The sequence below is a fragment of the Dermacentor silvarum genome, chromosome 2 (assembly GCF_013339745.2).
Source record: "Dermacentor silvarum isolate Dsil-2018 chromosome 2, BIME_Dsil_1.4, whole genome shotgun sequence".
NCBI lineage: Eukaryota > Metazoa > Arthropoda > Arachnida > Ixodida > Ixodidae > Dermacentor > Dermacentor silvarum.
Window position 1 is genome coordinate 88,971,397 of NC_051155.1, and position 18,603 is coordinate 88,989,999.

The following is an 18,603-nucleotide window of genomic DNA, read 5'->3' on the forward strand; positions in this document are numbered from 1 at the left end:
GAAAAAAAAAAAAAGTTTTTTTTTTCTTTCGGCAACCTCAACAGGAAAAGGAGAGTGCCGGCTTGGCGGGCTGGGTCAGCTGCAGCAAACGGCGGGTTCAGGTTTGAATGAAGGGAAGGGGTAAATTACGCCCGCGGCGGCAAGATTGCCGGGTCGAGGGATGCAGGCCCGCCTCGTGCACGCTCGCACGCACGCACACGTGAGCTCGCTTTCGCGGCCGTGAATTCGAGCTCACCAAGCGCGCCGCCGCCACTTCGCATTCCGTCGCGGCGAAGAAGGTGCTTCTGGTTGCTGCTCGCGCAAAAATGACAAAATTTGGGGCGAAATCTCTAGGTTGTCGGCGAGGAAAATTTGTTATATCGAGGGGGTCTCCCGCTGCCACTTCCGTTACGCTGAGATTTCAAATACATGCGCTTCTATGGAGTCACGGCGGGGAATACAAAAACTTCGTTATATCCAGGAATTCGTTATATGGAGGTTCGTTATAAGCAGGTTTAACTGTAATTTATTGGAGAGGTGAACTGTATGATTTTGTGACATCAAAAGTATTTCTTATATTGCTAAAAGTTTTTTTCAGCTTTTCTCAGATCATGATTTTTGCACGCCTGAAGTTTTAGAATGTGCACTGTCTCTGGTAGTGTTTCTTTCTTGAATGGTAAACAGTCCGAGAGTTCAAGAAAACTGTACCATAATATCCTGAGTCATCGTAGCTGGTACAGTCGCATAAAGAAGCATGTAAGAAAGAAGAGGTGTGCACAGAAAGAAGGAGAAAAGGAGAAACTGCATGCAAGCAATTTTGCGCGCTACAGCTACAAGCGATGTGATGGAGATGGCTGTCGCGTTCACTCGCCGCCTGCAAGTCGTACCGCATGTGAGCGACGACTTTGAGCGACGTCTCCCCGGTGTTGCCGGTATGATGGCAGCAAATACGCGCCGAAACTGGCGTGACGCGTGCTTTATTAATTTAAGTTGATGTGTTTTACTGTGAAGAGCAGCATACATATTTCTAAGGGTCTTGCACTAGGTTCTTATCCTTGCAAGTATCAAAATTAGGTCAAACTTGCTCATTCCGTGCAACAATCGGTAGTACTTGACTGATGCACATCCTGTTCCAGCTTCTAGATTTCGAATTCTAGATTTCCAGAATCGAGCAATCTCCTCGCCCGACGCCCCGTTTCATCGCTCGAAGCCATCGCTCGTCACCGTCGCGCGAAAAGTCGCTCTCAAGCGGTTTGGGCTGAAAGAAGTAAGAGACATGCCTCCGTTGCTAGGTGACATTTGTCTGGGCAGGGCATCTGCTAGCAAAAGCTGATGCGAGATTTCAGAATATTATTTCATAGTACTGAAATGTTGTTAGCATGACATGGAAACTGAAAAACGATTGTTATTCTGAACAGTTTGGTATTTTGAAGTTCAGTATTTTTACATTGAAAATATAAGCATTCAGCAGGAAATTTCTTAAACGTTTGTTAATCTGAAAAGTTTGTTAATGTGGTGCTCATAGTAACGAGGTTTCACTGTAGAAGCATGAAACTTCATTTGTGCACTTTCAAAGATGCAGAAGAAACATACCTATATTAGTTCTGTCGATACAGTATTTTTTTTTTAAAGTCAACACAAATTTACAATACAAAAAAGAACTGCACAACTTTTGTTTTCATTCAGCTTAGAAAAAAAACTGATAGCATATTTGCAATCAGCTCACTAAATTGAATCCACGCTGACAGTTTCAAATCTCTGAAGGTAATTAATATCAATGAAGTTCTGCTCAGGCCCCAGGTCCCCCCTTCAGCATAGGGCAACAAACGAAAAATGAATATGCCACTTATGTCCCTTCTCCGGCACGTCCACACCAACTCGCCCAAGTATACCCCCAAAGGAGCTTCACAGTCCCAGCCTGCCAATTGCAACGTGCGTTACCAACCTCGGAGGTCGACTGAGGTGGCGGCGTCTGCAGCGGTTGCTGCTGTTGTTCCTCACGGTGGCGCTGCATCTCCCAGCGGATGACCACCTCGGCCAGATCGACGGCCAGCTTCTTATGCTCAATGTTGGCGTTGGGCGTGAAGCCCAGGCGCTGCACCGAGCTCACCATGTGCTGCACCAGGTGGTGTCGGACAGGGGTAGTAGACACGGTAGTGGCGGTACAGCAGCTGCAGCATGTGCACCAGCTGGGCCAGCGTGTGGCCCTCCTCGACGATGATCTTCTTGGTCCAGTGGGTGAGCATTGTGTTGCCGTCCTCCATGCGGGCGGGCATGGCCGGCGTCAGGATCTCCAGGGCCTGCCGCACCACTGAACGGGCCTCCACGGCGTGCGCCTTCAGCAGGCTGTGGAACACCTGCACAGCGGCGACCACACAAAGTCAACCGACAATGAGGTCAAGAAAAGTTAAGGGGAAACAAATTATTTATTTATTTACTGACTTTACTGCGCCATTAATAATTTAAATTGTTTAGAATGTGCATTATATCATGTCCGTTTGGCTGTTTTATAACATGTTAGTAATAAGCTTCTGTTATTGCATTTTTGTGTTTTTATGCCTACCCTGCTTGGACTTTGTGACTGCAGTATTTATTACACGACAAAATGTTTTATAAAATTGCTAAACTAATAAAATATAACGATTTAATTTGCAATGATATCATTATTCATAACAAAGTGTGAACACATGTAGCCGTACCTGCCAACCCTGAAAAGCTGTACATAATAAAATTTGAAAAATGATTTGAGAAATGTGCTTTCTGACAACACCAAGATGGTGGCGCTCGGTTGCACAGTTGCGGAGATATCGTGTCTTGAAAAATGCTGTTTTTTCTTGATTTCCGAAAAATTTCTTGCCTTGGCTGATATAAATTTTTTAGAGCATTTATACAAGGTATCTAGGAAAGATATTTCGGAATCGGACAATGAATTATAGCAACTGAAAATGCAAATTTTCTAAATTGCTGCCATTTTTCACGATACAAAAGTTGCATCTCCCCTTCGTGGGAATGCACAACTCTCACGCGTCCCCTGATGTTGTCTACCCTGCACGACTCCCTGTGGCCCAGCTTAGCCGCCTGACTTTATGGCGGCGGCGGTAGGTGTGGTTGCAGCGTATTACAAGAGATGGAGCTAGTGTTGCGTGACCAACGCCACCTAACGGCGGGGTTACTTGGGCGCAAAAGGCAGAAGGCTCTTCCTTTATTGCGTGGGATCGACGAGCAGCGCCAACGCTTCGTATGTGCGTAACCGTACACGTGAACGATTAGGCGTTGGTGACTAGCATGCGGGCGAACATACCGTATTTATTCGAATCTAGGCCGATAGTTTTTTTCAAATAATCACATACGAAACTCTAGGGTCGGCTTAGATTCGAGGATTTTAAAAAACGCGCCAGTTTTTAACTGAAACTGATAAATATGGTGCATAGTTAGCGCCATCTAGAAAAGTCAGTATCGCAGCCGCTACTAGCCGCGCCAGTAGCCAGCTGAAGTACACGAGCGACGTCGCCATTTTGACGGTTTGACCTGCGTCGTATCGGTAGTATTGGTATGGTGCAGCATCGGCGCGCGGTGTGGCGTTATCGTAATGGCACCAAATGGGCGATGCCACTATAGTGCCGCTTTCTAAACGAATACTGTATTTACTCGAATCTAACGCGCACTTTCAACACGACCCTAAATCTGCGTCGGCATTTCGAAATGGCCGCCTCGCACGCGCGTCGTGCCTAGCTACCGTAGCATGCGGAAGCTTCCTCCGTGTGCTGCAGTACACGTGCTTAGGCAATAGTCTACCGTCTGTCTTCACGTTCTCAGCGTCTGCTCTATCTATCAGCATGAAGTACCGAGTTCATCATGATGCCGCGTTTAAAAGGAAAGTGATCATCTGTGCGGAGACGGACGGAAATCGGGCCGCATCACGGGCGTTCGGAGAATCCGAAACTTGCGAGCGGGACTGGCGCAAACAGGAGAGGATTTTCGCCAGCAAAGCAATGCGGAACGGTTTCAGTGGGCCGAAGCAGGACGTAATCTGCGACGATCCACTCCGGCGATACGATCAGGCTTGGCCCTATCTTGAAAGCAATCTGCGACTGGTAAAGTCCGCCGCGCGCCGTGTTCTCGCCGCGTTGAAGCGAGAGGCATGATAGCACGAAGGCGCGCTTCGTCTCCAGCGTTTTGACAGTTCGTTTCCGCGGTCAACGAGCGAGGTGTGTTCATGTTTGCTTGAGCGCGCGTGACACCGTGCTTGTTAATAGCGGTCTACTAATTTGCTACCGCATTCGATGCATCGCCTTTCGGGCGAAACTGCGACTTTTTTTATTCATCGCAACATCAGTGCATCGGGAGGAAATCTATTTTTCCAAATTTTTCCTCACGGAAAACGGGCGCGCGTTACAATCGAGGAAGCGTGAGAATCTAGTAAATACGGTAGTTGTGCTAGCCGTAGACGCATCGTCAAACGTTCAAACCGGGCGGAACTTCGGCATCGGTCTGTCGTTGGAGGGGGCCACGGGAGATGGTTTTTGCGTGCGCCGCAACGTGCGCTCCTTCCAAAAATGCAGCATCTCTAATGCGCTGGATGGTACTGAATATAGCGCACTGTTTGAAGATGTCAGCAGTAAAGAAGATAGCGACGAGGCTAGCAGCGATGGTGACATAAAATGAGCTCGGCATGTTCAAATTTATTAAATGCTGTTTCATTTTGCGAATGCTGTCCTCGCTTTTTCGTTCGGCCTACATTCGAGGTAAGTTTTTTTTTTTTTCGGACTTCAAACTTTTGGGGGGTCGGCTTAGAATCGGAGTCGGCCTAGATTCGAGTAAATACGGTATTCGCTCGCTATCCGGTAGCAGGGAGTCGGACTTCCTTGATTCGTCGTGGGCCCATCGGCATAGTAATTCGGCTAGCAGGCATTAGTGTATGAAAGGTGCAATAAATGCCCTTTTGATTGTTTGCACTTCTGTGTTGCCGTTCCTTTGTCCCAAGAGCACATTTGGAGACCCCACACCTTAAGAAAACCTTTGGCTGCAAGTAGGACTTTGCTATGTAGAGGTTGGACTGTACATTGAAATGCGTTATTTCACACCGACATACGAGTGTGGAGGAGCAGGTGCAAACCTCAAGAAAGGAAACTTGGGCATGCATTTTCTTTTGTAATCAACATTTTCCAAACAAATGAATAAATATGAAGTTTCGAAAGAAAATGACTAGCGTAAGCTGATTTAGTGTTCCTGTTCAGTGTCCCTTCAATGCATGTGGGAGAAACGCGGTGCCACTCCCAGCACAGCAGCCACCACACAAGACACCTAGCTGCTTTCAATAAGTAGTCTCACCCGTGGTGAGAAACTGTGTCAGTGCTTACCTGTAGCACAATACGCTTGTGGATGGCAAACTTGGCAATGATGTGGGCTAGCAGTAGGTGGCCATGGTACTTGGTGGCTGGATCAACGCAGTTCTTGCCCAGCAAACAGGGCCAGGCAAAGGTCATCAGCCGTCGCAGCTTGATGCCCTGCCGTCTACAGCAAAAGGGAGAGGTGTGCATATGTTGAAATGTTAGTTTCAATCATACTTATATAGTGGCGAATGTCCGTAAAAGAAAAAGAGCCCCCTCCCCCTCTTTTTGTAAGCAACTATTAGAAGAAAGAGTGCATACATTATTAGTAGAGCAACGATACTATTATGTAAGATAAATATTCATAGTTATGCCGAAAAGGCAAAGCATGAATTGGGACAGCAAATTATTAGACAACTATAAGAAGCTAGGTTGGTAGTTTTGTGAGCCTTCTAAACTTCTGTGAACATGCACTTACTATTAACAAGCATGGCATCACGAGCGTGCAGGCAAACATCAACACATCTGACTCGCTGACCACAGATACTCGCTGTCAGAACGCTGGCACGATGAGTGGCAGCAGCCACTCATCGCAAATACCACTCGCCACTCGTGCAAATACTCCTTCGTGCTGCTCTCGCTTCAACACAAACTAGATGCACCAGAACACAGCGCCAAGCGAAGCCCCGCAAATGACCTCCAAAATAGGGAGAGCGTGGCCACACCTTGAGATGCTGTATGAGGTGTGCACTAACCTGCCTTCCCCCTTTAGCATGCTTACATCTAATCCACTTTTCCCCGTGAGCGCAGAAGACGACGACGATGCTTCAAGCCACCATCGTTCTCGGCTCACCTTTGCACGCTTTCCCTCGCACCCACAGCATACAAATCACATGCGGCTGCGATCTATCATACTTATGGCGAATTCCATTGGGAGAAGAGGAGCAGGGCGCCGCGCAGTGCGGAGTCGGGTGACAGCGCAGTGAGAGCAGGCACACTCGACCCGCCACTGGAATACGGCGTGCATTCGAAGAGCAGTTGGGAGGGGGACTTGTGAGGAGAAATGTACCATGTGACTAAAGCAATCGACGTCCCACCATTCTCTGCAGGAGAGCGGCAGAACACGCCTGATCGTCTTGTAATCTGTCGGGCTTAACGCTGTCACCGTTTGCGGCCACGTACTACATACTTTTGTGCAGCGCCGACGCATCCCACAACGTTTCCGCCTGCGAAGATCATCTCAAGTTGAGCTCTAGCAGCTTTCGCTGCTGTCACCGTCGAGCGTCTCAAGCACTTCAGCAAGGCGAAGACGCTTTGCTGCCGCTGTCCCCCGCGCATCCGACGAGAAGCAAGGCGGACTAGAAATGCCAGGATCTGTCGCTAAATCGCTGCGAATCTCGCTCGTATCACCGACGTCAAAATCAGCGGTGTCAAAACACAAACCACGCTAGGCTGCCGCCATTGCCGCCGCGCACGCTGGCTGAAGCAAAATAAAAAGAAATGAGGAGGATATGACGGTTTAAGCCACGTGACTTCCTCCGTACTCCGCTTTTCAAGCGAGAGCAGTCCGGACTGCTCCTAGCTGCTCTCGGCGCAGCGAAACTGCTCTTGTTCTACCACTGGATGACGGCGCTCCCACTCCTGTTCGACCACTGAAACACGTCGCCTGTGGAACGAGCACTTTCAGTGTGCTTTTGAGTGCTCCTGTTCTCCCAATGGAATTCGCCATTAGACTTATACCCTCAAGGCAACGTCAATGCTGATGACGCAAATTCGCCTGACTGTCCGTATAATTGCTGTCACAAAAAAAAGTTATACAGTAGAACCCCGCTGTTACGTTCCCGGGTGCTGCGTTTTCCCGGCTGTTACGTCGTTTTCGGCCGGTCCCGGCACAGCTCCCATAGAACCCAATGCATTGGTAACCCCGCTGTTACGTCGCAACTGTGGGACCGTTCCCGCATCATACGTTGCGAACTGCCACACCGCGCCGGCCCGAGCGGCCATTTTGACTTTTCATGTCGCTTGGCTTGGTTGCTTGACGATGGCATTGGCCGCGCATAGTGCTGGGGGCGACACTTATTACGTATTTTCGGATTCCGCCAGCAAAAGTATGGCCTTTGATATCCGCTTTTGCTATCTAAAGATGGTGTCTATGACGCGTTGCGGCCCTAAAATTGGTTTTGGCTCATAGATGTTCCGTATAAAGTCCAAGGGCGATAACGCCGTCGCCGCGCGCCGTATGCTTTCTTTCGCGCACGAGAAGCAGTCGTCGGCTCCCCTCGCATGCTTTCACTCGCACATACAGCATACGTCGCCGCGCGCCGTATGCTGCATGTGCGAGTGAAAGCGTGCGAGTGAAAGCGTGCGAGGGTAGCCGCGCGGCCGTATGCTGAATGTGCGAGTGAAAGCGAGCGAGGGGAGCCGACGACCGCGTCTCGCGCGCGAAAGAAAAGCAGGGAAGAAGCGCGCCTCCTTCCGTTGCGCTCGAGGCACCAGCGAGGGAGCGAGGGGGGGGGGTAGCGGGCAGCGTTGTGCTCTGGCATCATACTGCGCGGTGGTCCCGCGGGCCGTATCTTGAAAGCGATCTGCGTGGGGGCAGATTCTACGCAGTGTAGGTGCGTCGGCGGCTCGTGGCTTTATGCGTGCTGCGTGTTCTCGGCGCTCAGTTTGGGTTGAAGCGATAGACAACAGCACGAAGGTCACTTCGCTCGCTTCTGCAGCGGCGCTTAACTGCGCGTGTCCGCGCTCATCGAGTGTGATGTGTTCATGTTTGCCTGTGGGCGCTGACACCATGTTTGTTAATAACCGAATGTTTACAAGTTTATACAGACGATAAAACTACTATTCTTACTTTGTATAGCTCATCGCAATCGATACTTCGGCTGTCGGGCGAAACTATACTTTTTGTCGCACGTAAGAATTAAAATAATATTGTGTGCAGTTCAACACTACTCCCATTTCTCAATTTTTCCGGTTTCCTGGCTCTTGCGTTTCCCGGCTCTTACGTTCTTTTTTTACGGTCCCGTGAAAAACGTAACAGCGGGGTTCTACTGTATATATATAATATAAAAAGATAAATGCAGGGGGAAATTTGAAAATGGTAAGTGAGAAACAATAGACATTTGTTCCAGTTAGAGTTGCAAAGTGTCTGAAATTTAGTGGGACAGTCCTGACTTTTGAGTAGACACCCTGAATCTTGAGTTGACCCAGTAGGGACAGCCAAATGTTCCGCAGTCATTTTTTTTTTTCAGCTCAATTACAATCACTAAACAAGATTTCCTTTTTGTAATGCTTGACAGCTCAGTTACATATTCTACTCTTTATCTTCTGTTGCAATGTAAACATAAAGAGGCCGGTTCTAGTTCTGTTGTAAGCCCTAACCACTCACAGTACCTCTATATAAACACTTGAACCTTGTTATAACGAAGTTCATTATGCACACAGTAGTATGCACACAATCAGTGGACCCTTACTACAACCTTTCCCAATTTTTTTTCACACCAATGATTTTTTCCAGCATATCAACAATGAATTAAAGTGCAGAGATGTTGCGCAAAAAAACCTTAAATTGCGTAAATTGTTCGGTCTTGTAGCATATCTGGCACTGCTTCCCCTCAGACTCCGTAATGAGAGAACGCCTCTCAGTCACGAAGTCCTGAGGCCTCGTCACATGAGGGACCATGTCCCGCATACTTTGTGCGCAAGGATGATTTCATCATTGGGGAATCAGTACCAGTTGTTTGTTCGTAAGGGGCTGACCAAACATGAACTAACAATGACGACGACAGTGAGCATGCACCATGGAGTGGCTGCATGTAGCAAGGCACTGGACCATGGCTTTTTTACTGAATATATTAGAAACATACAGAGGTACACATTCAATTTGCCAATACAACTTATCAGTTATTCACAATTTGATTCATAATCGTATATTAGCCCAACCCTACTTTTCATTAAACAGAGCCAACGACCGATTTTCCGGACGCCTGATTTTTCGAACATGCCCAATAATTCAGACGCCTTCACAGCACCGCCACGTACCCCATAGAGTCCCCAATGCATAAGAACGTCTGACATTTCGGACGCAAAAAACTTTTTCTGTCTAATATTGTGGACCTTTTGTCATGACCACAGGCCCGAAATGGCATTAATCAAAGCCACCACCACTGCCATTTTGATACCTCCCTGTTCGAACTGGCGCTCTCGCACGCAGATCTGCTGGCAACTGCTACTCCACCGCAGGAACGCTAGGCCTAGCTACTTCGACGTTTGCTATGAAGTTTCTTGCTGTTCGGTGCCGTGTTTTTCATTGAACAATTCACCGCTGTTACCAATGGCGCCTACTCCGCCTTTGTAATCCTCGCCAATGGCTTCGACGCTCGGAAAGCACGGTGCGTTGCATAATGCTAGTTCCTTACGGTCAGCTTCGCCTCAATACAGCAGTGTTATGCAGGAAAGCATACTAAGTATTGCGGTGAAGCATACCATGTTACCGGAGTCTCGAACACCCGCACTATAAACAGCACCGCACTACAACCAAAATAACATTTGTCAAAGGTTGCACACGTCCAAAACACGTAGACCAAGCAGCTACGCGTATCCGAGAATTGAAGCATGTGACCGGGATGTCTGTATCGGTTCAAATTTACAAATGTGGAAAGGTTAATGTCCGATGATCCGTGGTCTTCGCATGAAGTCGATAGAATAACAATTTCCCATTAATTTTTTGGACTTCCTGTGACACTGCCACTTTCTCGATCCATAGAAGCAATGCAGAACGAAGCAATGCGTGGTCCACACTTCCCTACGTAGTGCAGATTGACCATACGATAACTCACCTACAATGATGTAGGCAACATTTTTTCCCTCCCGCTTCCTCTCCCCCATGCTATGCCACATCCCACCTGGGAAGTGACTAGATGAGAAAGCCCTTCTGTATTTTGGAGGGAAACTAGAAAGCAAAATACTTTATGCAATAAAAGATTGTCTATAACACAGGTCAACTATTAAACTCAGAACCTCATTGGTATTGCGTACAACATAACATCACTACTACAGCTTCAGAAGTACCAAATCCACTCCCCTCAGCTGATGGTGTCACTCGCAGTGGGACGACGCTAACATGAAAAGCGCCAGCACAAGGGAGTGAATGCTTTGTCTGCCCTTCATCGAGTCTCCAAAACTCAAGATTTAGACAACCTCCAGCCATAAATGTGCAGGAAGACAGTGCATGATCCCACGCCATCTCAGCTCGCCTAGTCTTTGCACATGACACTTGAGACATGATGCTCGCTCTGCATCACGTCTACTTTAGACACACAGAAAGAGGGCATGCGTTTGATTCGAGGGCGTTAGATAGAATTGGGCAAATACCGTATTTACACGATTGTAAGTCGACTCAAATGTAGGTCGACCCCCCCAAAATTGCATGTCTCAAAAAAAAAATTGGGGGAGAGGGCGGGAGAAAAACCAGGCGAGTGCATTTCACACAAGGGAAATTTATTGATGGGGTTGCTAAGACTAATCATCGTCACTAGAGTTGACCTCACTGGTACTGCTGCCGTCATAGCTGCTGCGGTCCCACAGCACCTTGTCATCAAAAGTGAGTCCACACTTCGCGAACGACCGCACCACGACATCGTGCGGTACAGCCCCCCCCGCAGAGAGGACCCACCCGTACACAGTAGCCAGAGAGGCCAAATTTTCAAGCGCTGAAGCCACCACTGCCACACCACACGTTCACTGACTCCAGACTTGCGTCCCGCTGCGCAGTTGTTAGTTTCCTCAACATGGAGGATAGCAGCCCGTTTGAACGCTGCTGAGAACGAGCACCTAAAGTTCTTGGCACTCATGACAGGCGCGACGATTCAGCACAACAGCAGAAGTGACAGATGCGCGCGGCCGTCGAAAACAATCGTATCTCAAAGAAAAGCTCTTCCGCCAACTACTAATACCCCCCAAACGACGGCTCTTCCGCCAACTACCAATACCCCCCTAACGGCGGCTCTTCCGCCAGCTACCAATACCCCCCAAACGGTGGCTCTTCCGCCATCTACCAATACCCCCTAAATGGCAGCTCTTCCGTGATCGATGCTCCCACAAGAGCCGTGCGCTCGTGGTGCGCGCAATCAAAATGTATGCAATACAGTAAATTATTACGCTACGCTTCTACCGTAACCATAAAAACGTAGGTGCAAAGTTGTAACCACGCCGTAGCACCCCTGATTTCTCGTTTCTCTTGCCGTTACTACCGGTACACGGTTCGGTTTCGATTCTAAGTCGATCCCCCAACATTGGATTGCCAAATTTGAAAATATGGGTCGACCTACAATCGTGTAAATACGGTACTATCAAATGAATCAGTAGTGTATTTTGAAGTTTTGATGCGAAAGCGTCAAATGGCTCATTGAGCAAAAAAAGACAGCGTCTGGTGTCCGTAGCAGCGAAATGGCACCTAAATTCAGATTGGCTGCGACGCCACATCACGAGTGCACCTTGTGATGCTAGCTTGCGCCTGCTGGTTAGGGCCTCGATGGAGCAAAGTGGGCGAAAGGGAGCACCTGCAGCTGTGGTATTGCATGAGGGAAGAGGGCATCGCCACGACGACACGTCACCCTCACTCTCGGAAGCCTGTGTTATTCGTGTGTTCCTTGTCCACGCAAGTTCTCGCCTGCATTCTAACTGCACCTCGGTAAGGCCAAATAAAAACACTAAGCGTGTCAACGCGCTCATTTGCCTGCGAGGAGTTCATAACTAGAAGGACCGCTCAGCGGCGTTCAACTGGACATTACTGCTTTCGCATTCACAAGTCATAAGAAGTGCTTAGGCGGCCTAGGATTTTTTTTTCCTGCATCTTGTTTGATTTGACCCACCGAATAATTCAATCAATTTCATCGGTCCCGTCAGGGTCGAATTAACAAAAGTCGACTGTAGTGAAGCTTGTTATATCGAGGTTTAGCTGTACAACAGTATTCAACTCAAACTGCTATTTCGCAATTTGTGCAACTATAGATACTGATGCAGCACTCGCAAATTTCCTTCTCAAATGATAGTTATACTTGGAGAGAGAAGGTGGGACACACACAGAAACAAGAGATAAAGAATTACGAAGACGCACTTGTTGGCCGCATCGTGAATGTGCGGAGAGGCCTGCTCCACCAGGAGGCAGGAGAACTGGAGCAGCAGGATGCGCACAGCATCAGAGGTGCCAAACGGGTTCTCGGGGTCGATGACTCGGTTGATGAAGACTGAGATGACATTGTCCGGTGAGTCACGCTCTGGCTGTGGGGGCCCACCAATGAGGGCCTCCCCTTCGCCGCGCTCAAAGGAGGCCGCAAAGGCTGGGATGAGCAGCTGCTGCAGCACCTTGGCCAGCAGCGGCTGCGGAAAGGCCGGGTCCCCGAAGGCCTCGACAAAGCGGAAGAAGGCCGCCCGCTTCCACTCCACCGTTTGGCCCTTGGCCGCCCACGTGTCCAAGAAGTCACGCAGGAAGCCAAAGTCCGGCAGGAAGCGCCCCGTGAAGGCACGCAACAGCTGGGCATGGGGAACAGCACACCAATAGGTAGGTTAGTCACACTATGTACTCATTAGCATTCTCCATGCGCTCTTTAAAAAGTAATGCAAAGAAAACCACAAAAATAAAAACACAGCATGAAGCCAAGACAATGCAGCGCTGACTAAGCAGTGAAGTGGCAGTTTGAGGGGTGGAAAACAGCCCTGCTGCATGACCCTCAACTTTATTAAAGGATAATTGGCAGTGTTGCGCAAATATTAGAATTTCCGAATAGTAGTTTCGGATATTGTGCCATTCGATATTCACTAGAAAAAAAATGTAATGTTAGACATTTGAAAGTGTGATCATCGGTTCCCTATATTCAGCACCGCTGCAATACAGTTGTGTTATGTGGCAAGCACAGCTGCCGCGCAGTGAAGCATACCAAAAGTGGAAAAGGGCACTGTATGGGGCGAAGTGCGTGTTCCTTACAAATGTGTGAATAAGCAGTCTTCGGTCACAGTAAAATACCGAGACATCTAATAACTGTAGCAGAGTCGTCTAATCAGAATAAAGCATTGGTTCGGCCCTATCTGCTGCTTACGCTTCCTCTAGTCCAGGGGTTCTCAAGCATGTTCGCTCCAGGGAACCCTGCTAAGCTCCATGAAGCGCCAAGGAACCCCCCCGAATTAACCGAATTAACCGGATGTCGAATTCTCGAGAGTATCAAGAAAACAATAAACAAATGCATAACTACGTCAACACGCTTTCATTTCCTCAATGAATCAGCAAATCCTGTTTATATTTAGCACAAGACCAGTGCGGAAACTGAAATTCTCATCATCTCATGACTGATTATCGTTAGCAGTGGCGAAGGCCTCGCGTGCGTACATCCCGTTCATTTTTTCGCCAGTCAGCTGCTCGCCAACAAATTGTCCGTCCATCGCGTTGTAGCCGGTGCTCTTATCTTCGACAGCCTTGCACTGAGTCAAAGCAAAACTACTGCTTGTCGCAACTGCTGCGGACGAAACCGCGGCCGCTATCGGCGTGATCATGGACGGTGACCTTGCGGTTCAGAAGGCAGACAGTCGACGGGCACGCACCAAGTCAAAACTAAACTACCGTTCGCTGCAAGAAGTGCGGATGAAACCGCGGTCGCTATCGACGCTACCATGGTTGGCGACTACGCAGTTGTGAAGGCACGCAGCCGACGCGCGCACCGAGTGAAAACAAAACTACTGTTTGCCGCAACCGTTGCGGACGAAACTGCGGTGGTTATTGACGCGATCATGGATGGCAACTACGCACTTATGTAGGCACGCGGCATGCCGCCAATGCGGTGTTACGCGCGGCTATAAACGCAAGAATAAAGTCTTTAAGGGCACAGTTAGGCATGAAGCGCACCGGCGTTGCTGTCAATCACGCGGCGCGCACGATTGCCGCTGAGGACCATGGCGATGTGGACTGCGCCGTTTCGTTTCGGTTGGACGGTAGCGCCGTTCTTGCTCTTCTGCGGCACGTATTTGCGATGCTCCACGCATTTTTTTTCTTCATTTTTGTTTATTCCTCCAACGTATACGTCAGTGCGCACGCAATCGCGCCTACGCTATCTACAAACGGGAGAAATGCGCGATGTTGGTAAATTACGGCATCCGAGATTTAAGTGCGAAAGCTTAGGCGCGCTGCCCGTTTTCAGAGGTTGGGTGGCTACAAGCTGCTTGCGAATTTATTGCGCAGTTCACGCGTTGCCATTACGCGGTGTGATGTGCTTTTTGACACTCGGGCTTGAGTAAGGGAGGTTCTGTGGATCGAGCGCACCTCGTTTTCGCCGTTTTAGCCACTTGGTGGCTAAAACGGACCACGGAAAATTTATCAGTGGCTCGCGGAACCCCGAGCAGGGGCCTGCGGAACCCCAGGGTTCCGCGGAACCCACTTTGAGAACCCATGCTCTAGTCCTTGCAATAGTCAACATTTTTAATTTGTGCATTGTTTTAATTTTGTCTTTTTTCTCATTGCCTTCCTACATGCACGAAGGAAGGTGCATCATGCTTTGCTGTTCATTAACCTTCTGTACCTTTGACATTTAGTTAATGAGTTCTACTGTACTATAAACTATGGCCCTTTCTTCCACAGAACCAGTACTTCCAACACGCAGTAGTCCCTTTGCATACGAGATTGCAGCCACTTCTCTGCACAACTGCTATTCAATATGCAAATATTTGTCCCAAATCACTATTCGCTTTGAACTCAAAATCCACTATAATTACTTGCCTAATAAATGGGCTAGAAATACGTCATCACCAGGGAATAGACATTTGGAAGCCAAAACACAGATTAGAATGGACCGAGAGAGTGATTGTTTGTGTCAATTTTCCTTTTATTACGATACCAATTATATGGACACTCCAGGTGCATTTCTGCCATCGCCGTGATATTTTGTATAAAGTCGAAGGGTGATAACATCGTCACTACGCACCGTGTGCTACAACTTTTAGAATTTTTTCACACCAACAATGAATTAAAGTGCAAGATCTTGCACAAAAACCTTAAATTAAGTAAATTGCGATGTTGTAGCATATCTGGCACTGCTTCCCCTCAGACTCCGTAATGAGAGAACGCCTCTCAGTCACGAAGTCCTGAGGCCTCGTCACATGAGGGACCATGTCCCGCATACTTTGTGCGCAAGGATGATTTCATCATTGGGGAATCAGCACCAGTTGTTTGTTCGCAAGGGGATGACCAAACATGAACTAACAATGACGACGACAGTGAGCATGCACCATGGAGTGGCTACATGCAACAATGCACTGGACTGTGGGTTTTTATTGCGACAGCAATTATATGGACACTCCAGGCGCATTTCTGGCGTTGCTGTGATGTCCTGTATAAAGTCCAGGGACAATAAGATTGTCGCCATGCGCCATGTGCTGTATGTGTGAGTGAAAGCGTGCGAGGGTGAGCTGACGATGGTGGCTTAACAGTTTTGAGAAAACGGCTCTCAAAGTTTCCCCTTCTCTTCAGTTCTCTAAAATGCACCAAATTTGTCATCTTTGATGTGTTTTCTGATGTGGGGCTTCTTGGACATGTGGCCTCTGGTCTGCTGTGCCTTTGTTCTGTGTTTTTCATGTTTGTATGGCATTCTTTACTGCTGCTCTACAAAGAGCATGGTGCCTGGGTTTCAAACCAAGTGAGGTGCAGAACTATGTGGGCATAAATATACAGTAGTTCTAGCGTTGTACCTGCAGACTGCCTCATTGATAGCAGTCTCTAGTACAGTCAGTGAGGCATTGTTTTCTTTTGATAGAATCGAACATGTTACTGAATTTTTGGATCATCTTCCATTGACAATGGCTATGGATGTTAGGAGAGCCACTGATAGATAGGCAGCTATGCAGCTGCTAGGTGCTTTCCAGCCTGTACTTTTGTATGATGCCTTACTTCTGCAGCCAGGTGTCTGTGCCAGCTGAAGTGGCCTAGTGAACAGAGCTCATGATGAGGTTCTTTTTATGAAGGGGTGGAATGATAGGTATTGGTACGAGATATCGTGGCAATACGATAATAGAGTCGGCGCGCGATGTGCTAAGTCGCGGGTCTGAGGTGCCGATGTGCGAAATGCCTGGTCGCGGGTCCAAAGAATAGACGCTCGGTGAGCTCAATCGCGCAGTCCGAGGTGCCGACGCGCGAAATGCCTGGCCGCGGGCTCGAGGAGTCGACGCTCGAGGTGCCGATGCGCGAAGTGCCTAGCCGCGGGTCCGAGGAGTCGACACCCGATGAGCGATGTGCCGACGCGCGAAATGCCTAGCCGCGGGCTCGAGGAGTCGACGCTCGATTAGCTTAGCCGCGCAGTCCGAGGTGCCGACGTGCGAAATGCCTGGCCGCGGGCTCGGGGAGTCGACGCTCACGATGCCGACGCGCGAAGTGCCTAGCCGCGGGTCCGAGGTGTCGACTCTCGATGAGCGATGTGCCGACGCGCGAAATGCGTAGCCGCGGGCTCGAGGAGTCGACGCTCGATGTGCTTAGTTGCGCAGTCGGAGGCGCCGATGCACGAGATGCTTAGGCAAGGATCCGAGAAGTCCGCGCGCGATGTGCTTGATCGCCGAGTCGGAGGCGCCTACGCGCGAAAGGCTTAGCCTCGTGTCCGAGGATTCCGTGCCCGAAGCTTGGTCGCGAAGTCCGCGTCGCCGATGCTCGGAATGCCTAGCCGCGGGTCTGAGACGTCCACAAAAAGCGAGATCGGCCACGCTACTGCGATGTCCGCATAGCGCCCGCTTTAACACTCGTCGAGATTACGGAATCTGTCCGGAGCTCGCGAGGAGACCGCAACAAGCAGAGCAGACGACGCCGTCACGGAGCGAGCACCGGACCAATGGCGAACCGCGCTGGAGTCACGTGGCGGGCGCGGCCAATCGGTGGCTCCGGCAAAACCTTCAATCATTGGCTTTTTGTGTGCTCGTTTCTGTATGGAGGAGATAGCTGAAGCGGCAAATTTGAAGACGGAGAAATTAAATCACGAGCGCAAGGTGCCGGGTAAGATTGTGCATGGTGGCGGGTATAAGCAAAAAATATCCGAGCGCAAGGGTGCAGGTATTGCGTGGGGTTAGCAAAAAAATACCCGGTAGTGAAAAATTCTCTCTTCATGGACCCACTTTCAGACAAACTTGGGCCAAAGGCGAAGGTTCGGTGTATCACTAGCTATGGTATTGTGGTGCTGTAAAAATAGACTAGGAAAAGATGCGTGGAAACCGAGACCCAACCGGAGCAAGCAGAGCGGCGCATGCCCTCCTCTTCCATCCAGCGTCCATTTTTCCTTTTCCAAGAAACAGGAAGGAGCCCCCAGCATATGCTTCATCCCGTTACCAGGCGCTAACCTACCCCCTACCCACTCCGCCCTCTCCTAGCACATGCTTGATTGCATTACCGTGCGCTCGATCATGTCATCTCTAACAAGGGGCTCACGGAAGGGCCACACGCACACGCCACCATCCTTGTTGGCTCACCTTCGCATGTTTTCCCTTGCACCCACAGCAAATGACATGTGAAGCGCAATGTTATCAGTCTTGGACTTTATAGGAACCTAGGCTTTATGCGGAACCAAGGCTTTTTCAATGCGAGCTTGGTAACAACATTGGTTTCGCACACCATAATGCACAATTGATTGGCTGCTATATTTATAGGGCTCTCCTTAGATTGAACTCCGTTTTTTCTGAATAAATTCCCGGTACCCTTGAAGTTTGAATTAACACGATTCTACTGTATTTGTCAATAACAGTCTTGGTGTTAGCCTGTCTTCATAAAGCCTACCTTGACCCTGACAAAGTGGTGCTGGTTAAAGCCTAGCAGTCTAAGCAGTAGGACTGTGATGGAAACTCGCCACTGGCCAGTAGGCGGCAAGTCATTGTTGGATGCTTGCCAGCCATTGGTCAGTAAGTTATGTTTCTGCCTGTAGACCTAATTGGTGGTAAGGTAAGCGTGCTGATCAAACAGCTGGCAAGAGTGATACCTGTAGAAGTAGAGCTCGAGTCCATGCGCAATAATTTGTCCGTTTGCTACTCGATAGAACAGCAAACGCTCACGTGTAAGAAGAGAGTTGTAAGCTGAATGCGAACACAACGCAAACCCAAAGGATGAAAATCTGCCTGCTCTTTTTGAAACTGTCAGCAGAACCGCTGCAACACTGCTCCTGAACCGCAAGGTCCTTGCAACTTTCACGGTGCAAAAAAGGTGGCTGCATGACAAGCATGTCATCATATTGGGTGCCATTCTCAGACAACCACTCCTGGGGACCTTTCACTTGTGCAAAAT

General features: G+C 49.0%; 1 protein-coding gene across 1 annotated transcript in view; it reads right to left on the reverse strand.

Moving 5' to 3' along the window:
• The window catches only part of LOC119440211 (transformation/transcription domain-associated protein-like), a 233,828-nt gene that overhangs the window by 113,708 nt on the left and 101,517 nt on the right, over positions 1-18,603 (reverse strand). Inside the window, 4 exon segments of the mRNA XM_049661446.1 lie at positions 1,925-2,119; positions 2,121-2,336; positions 5,340-5,493; positions 12,427-12,842. Of these exon segments, the coding sequence (XP_049517403.1) occupies positions 1,925-2,119; positions 2,121-2,336; positions 5,340-5,493; positions 12,427-12,842 (981 nt within the window).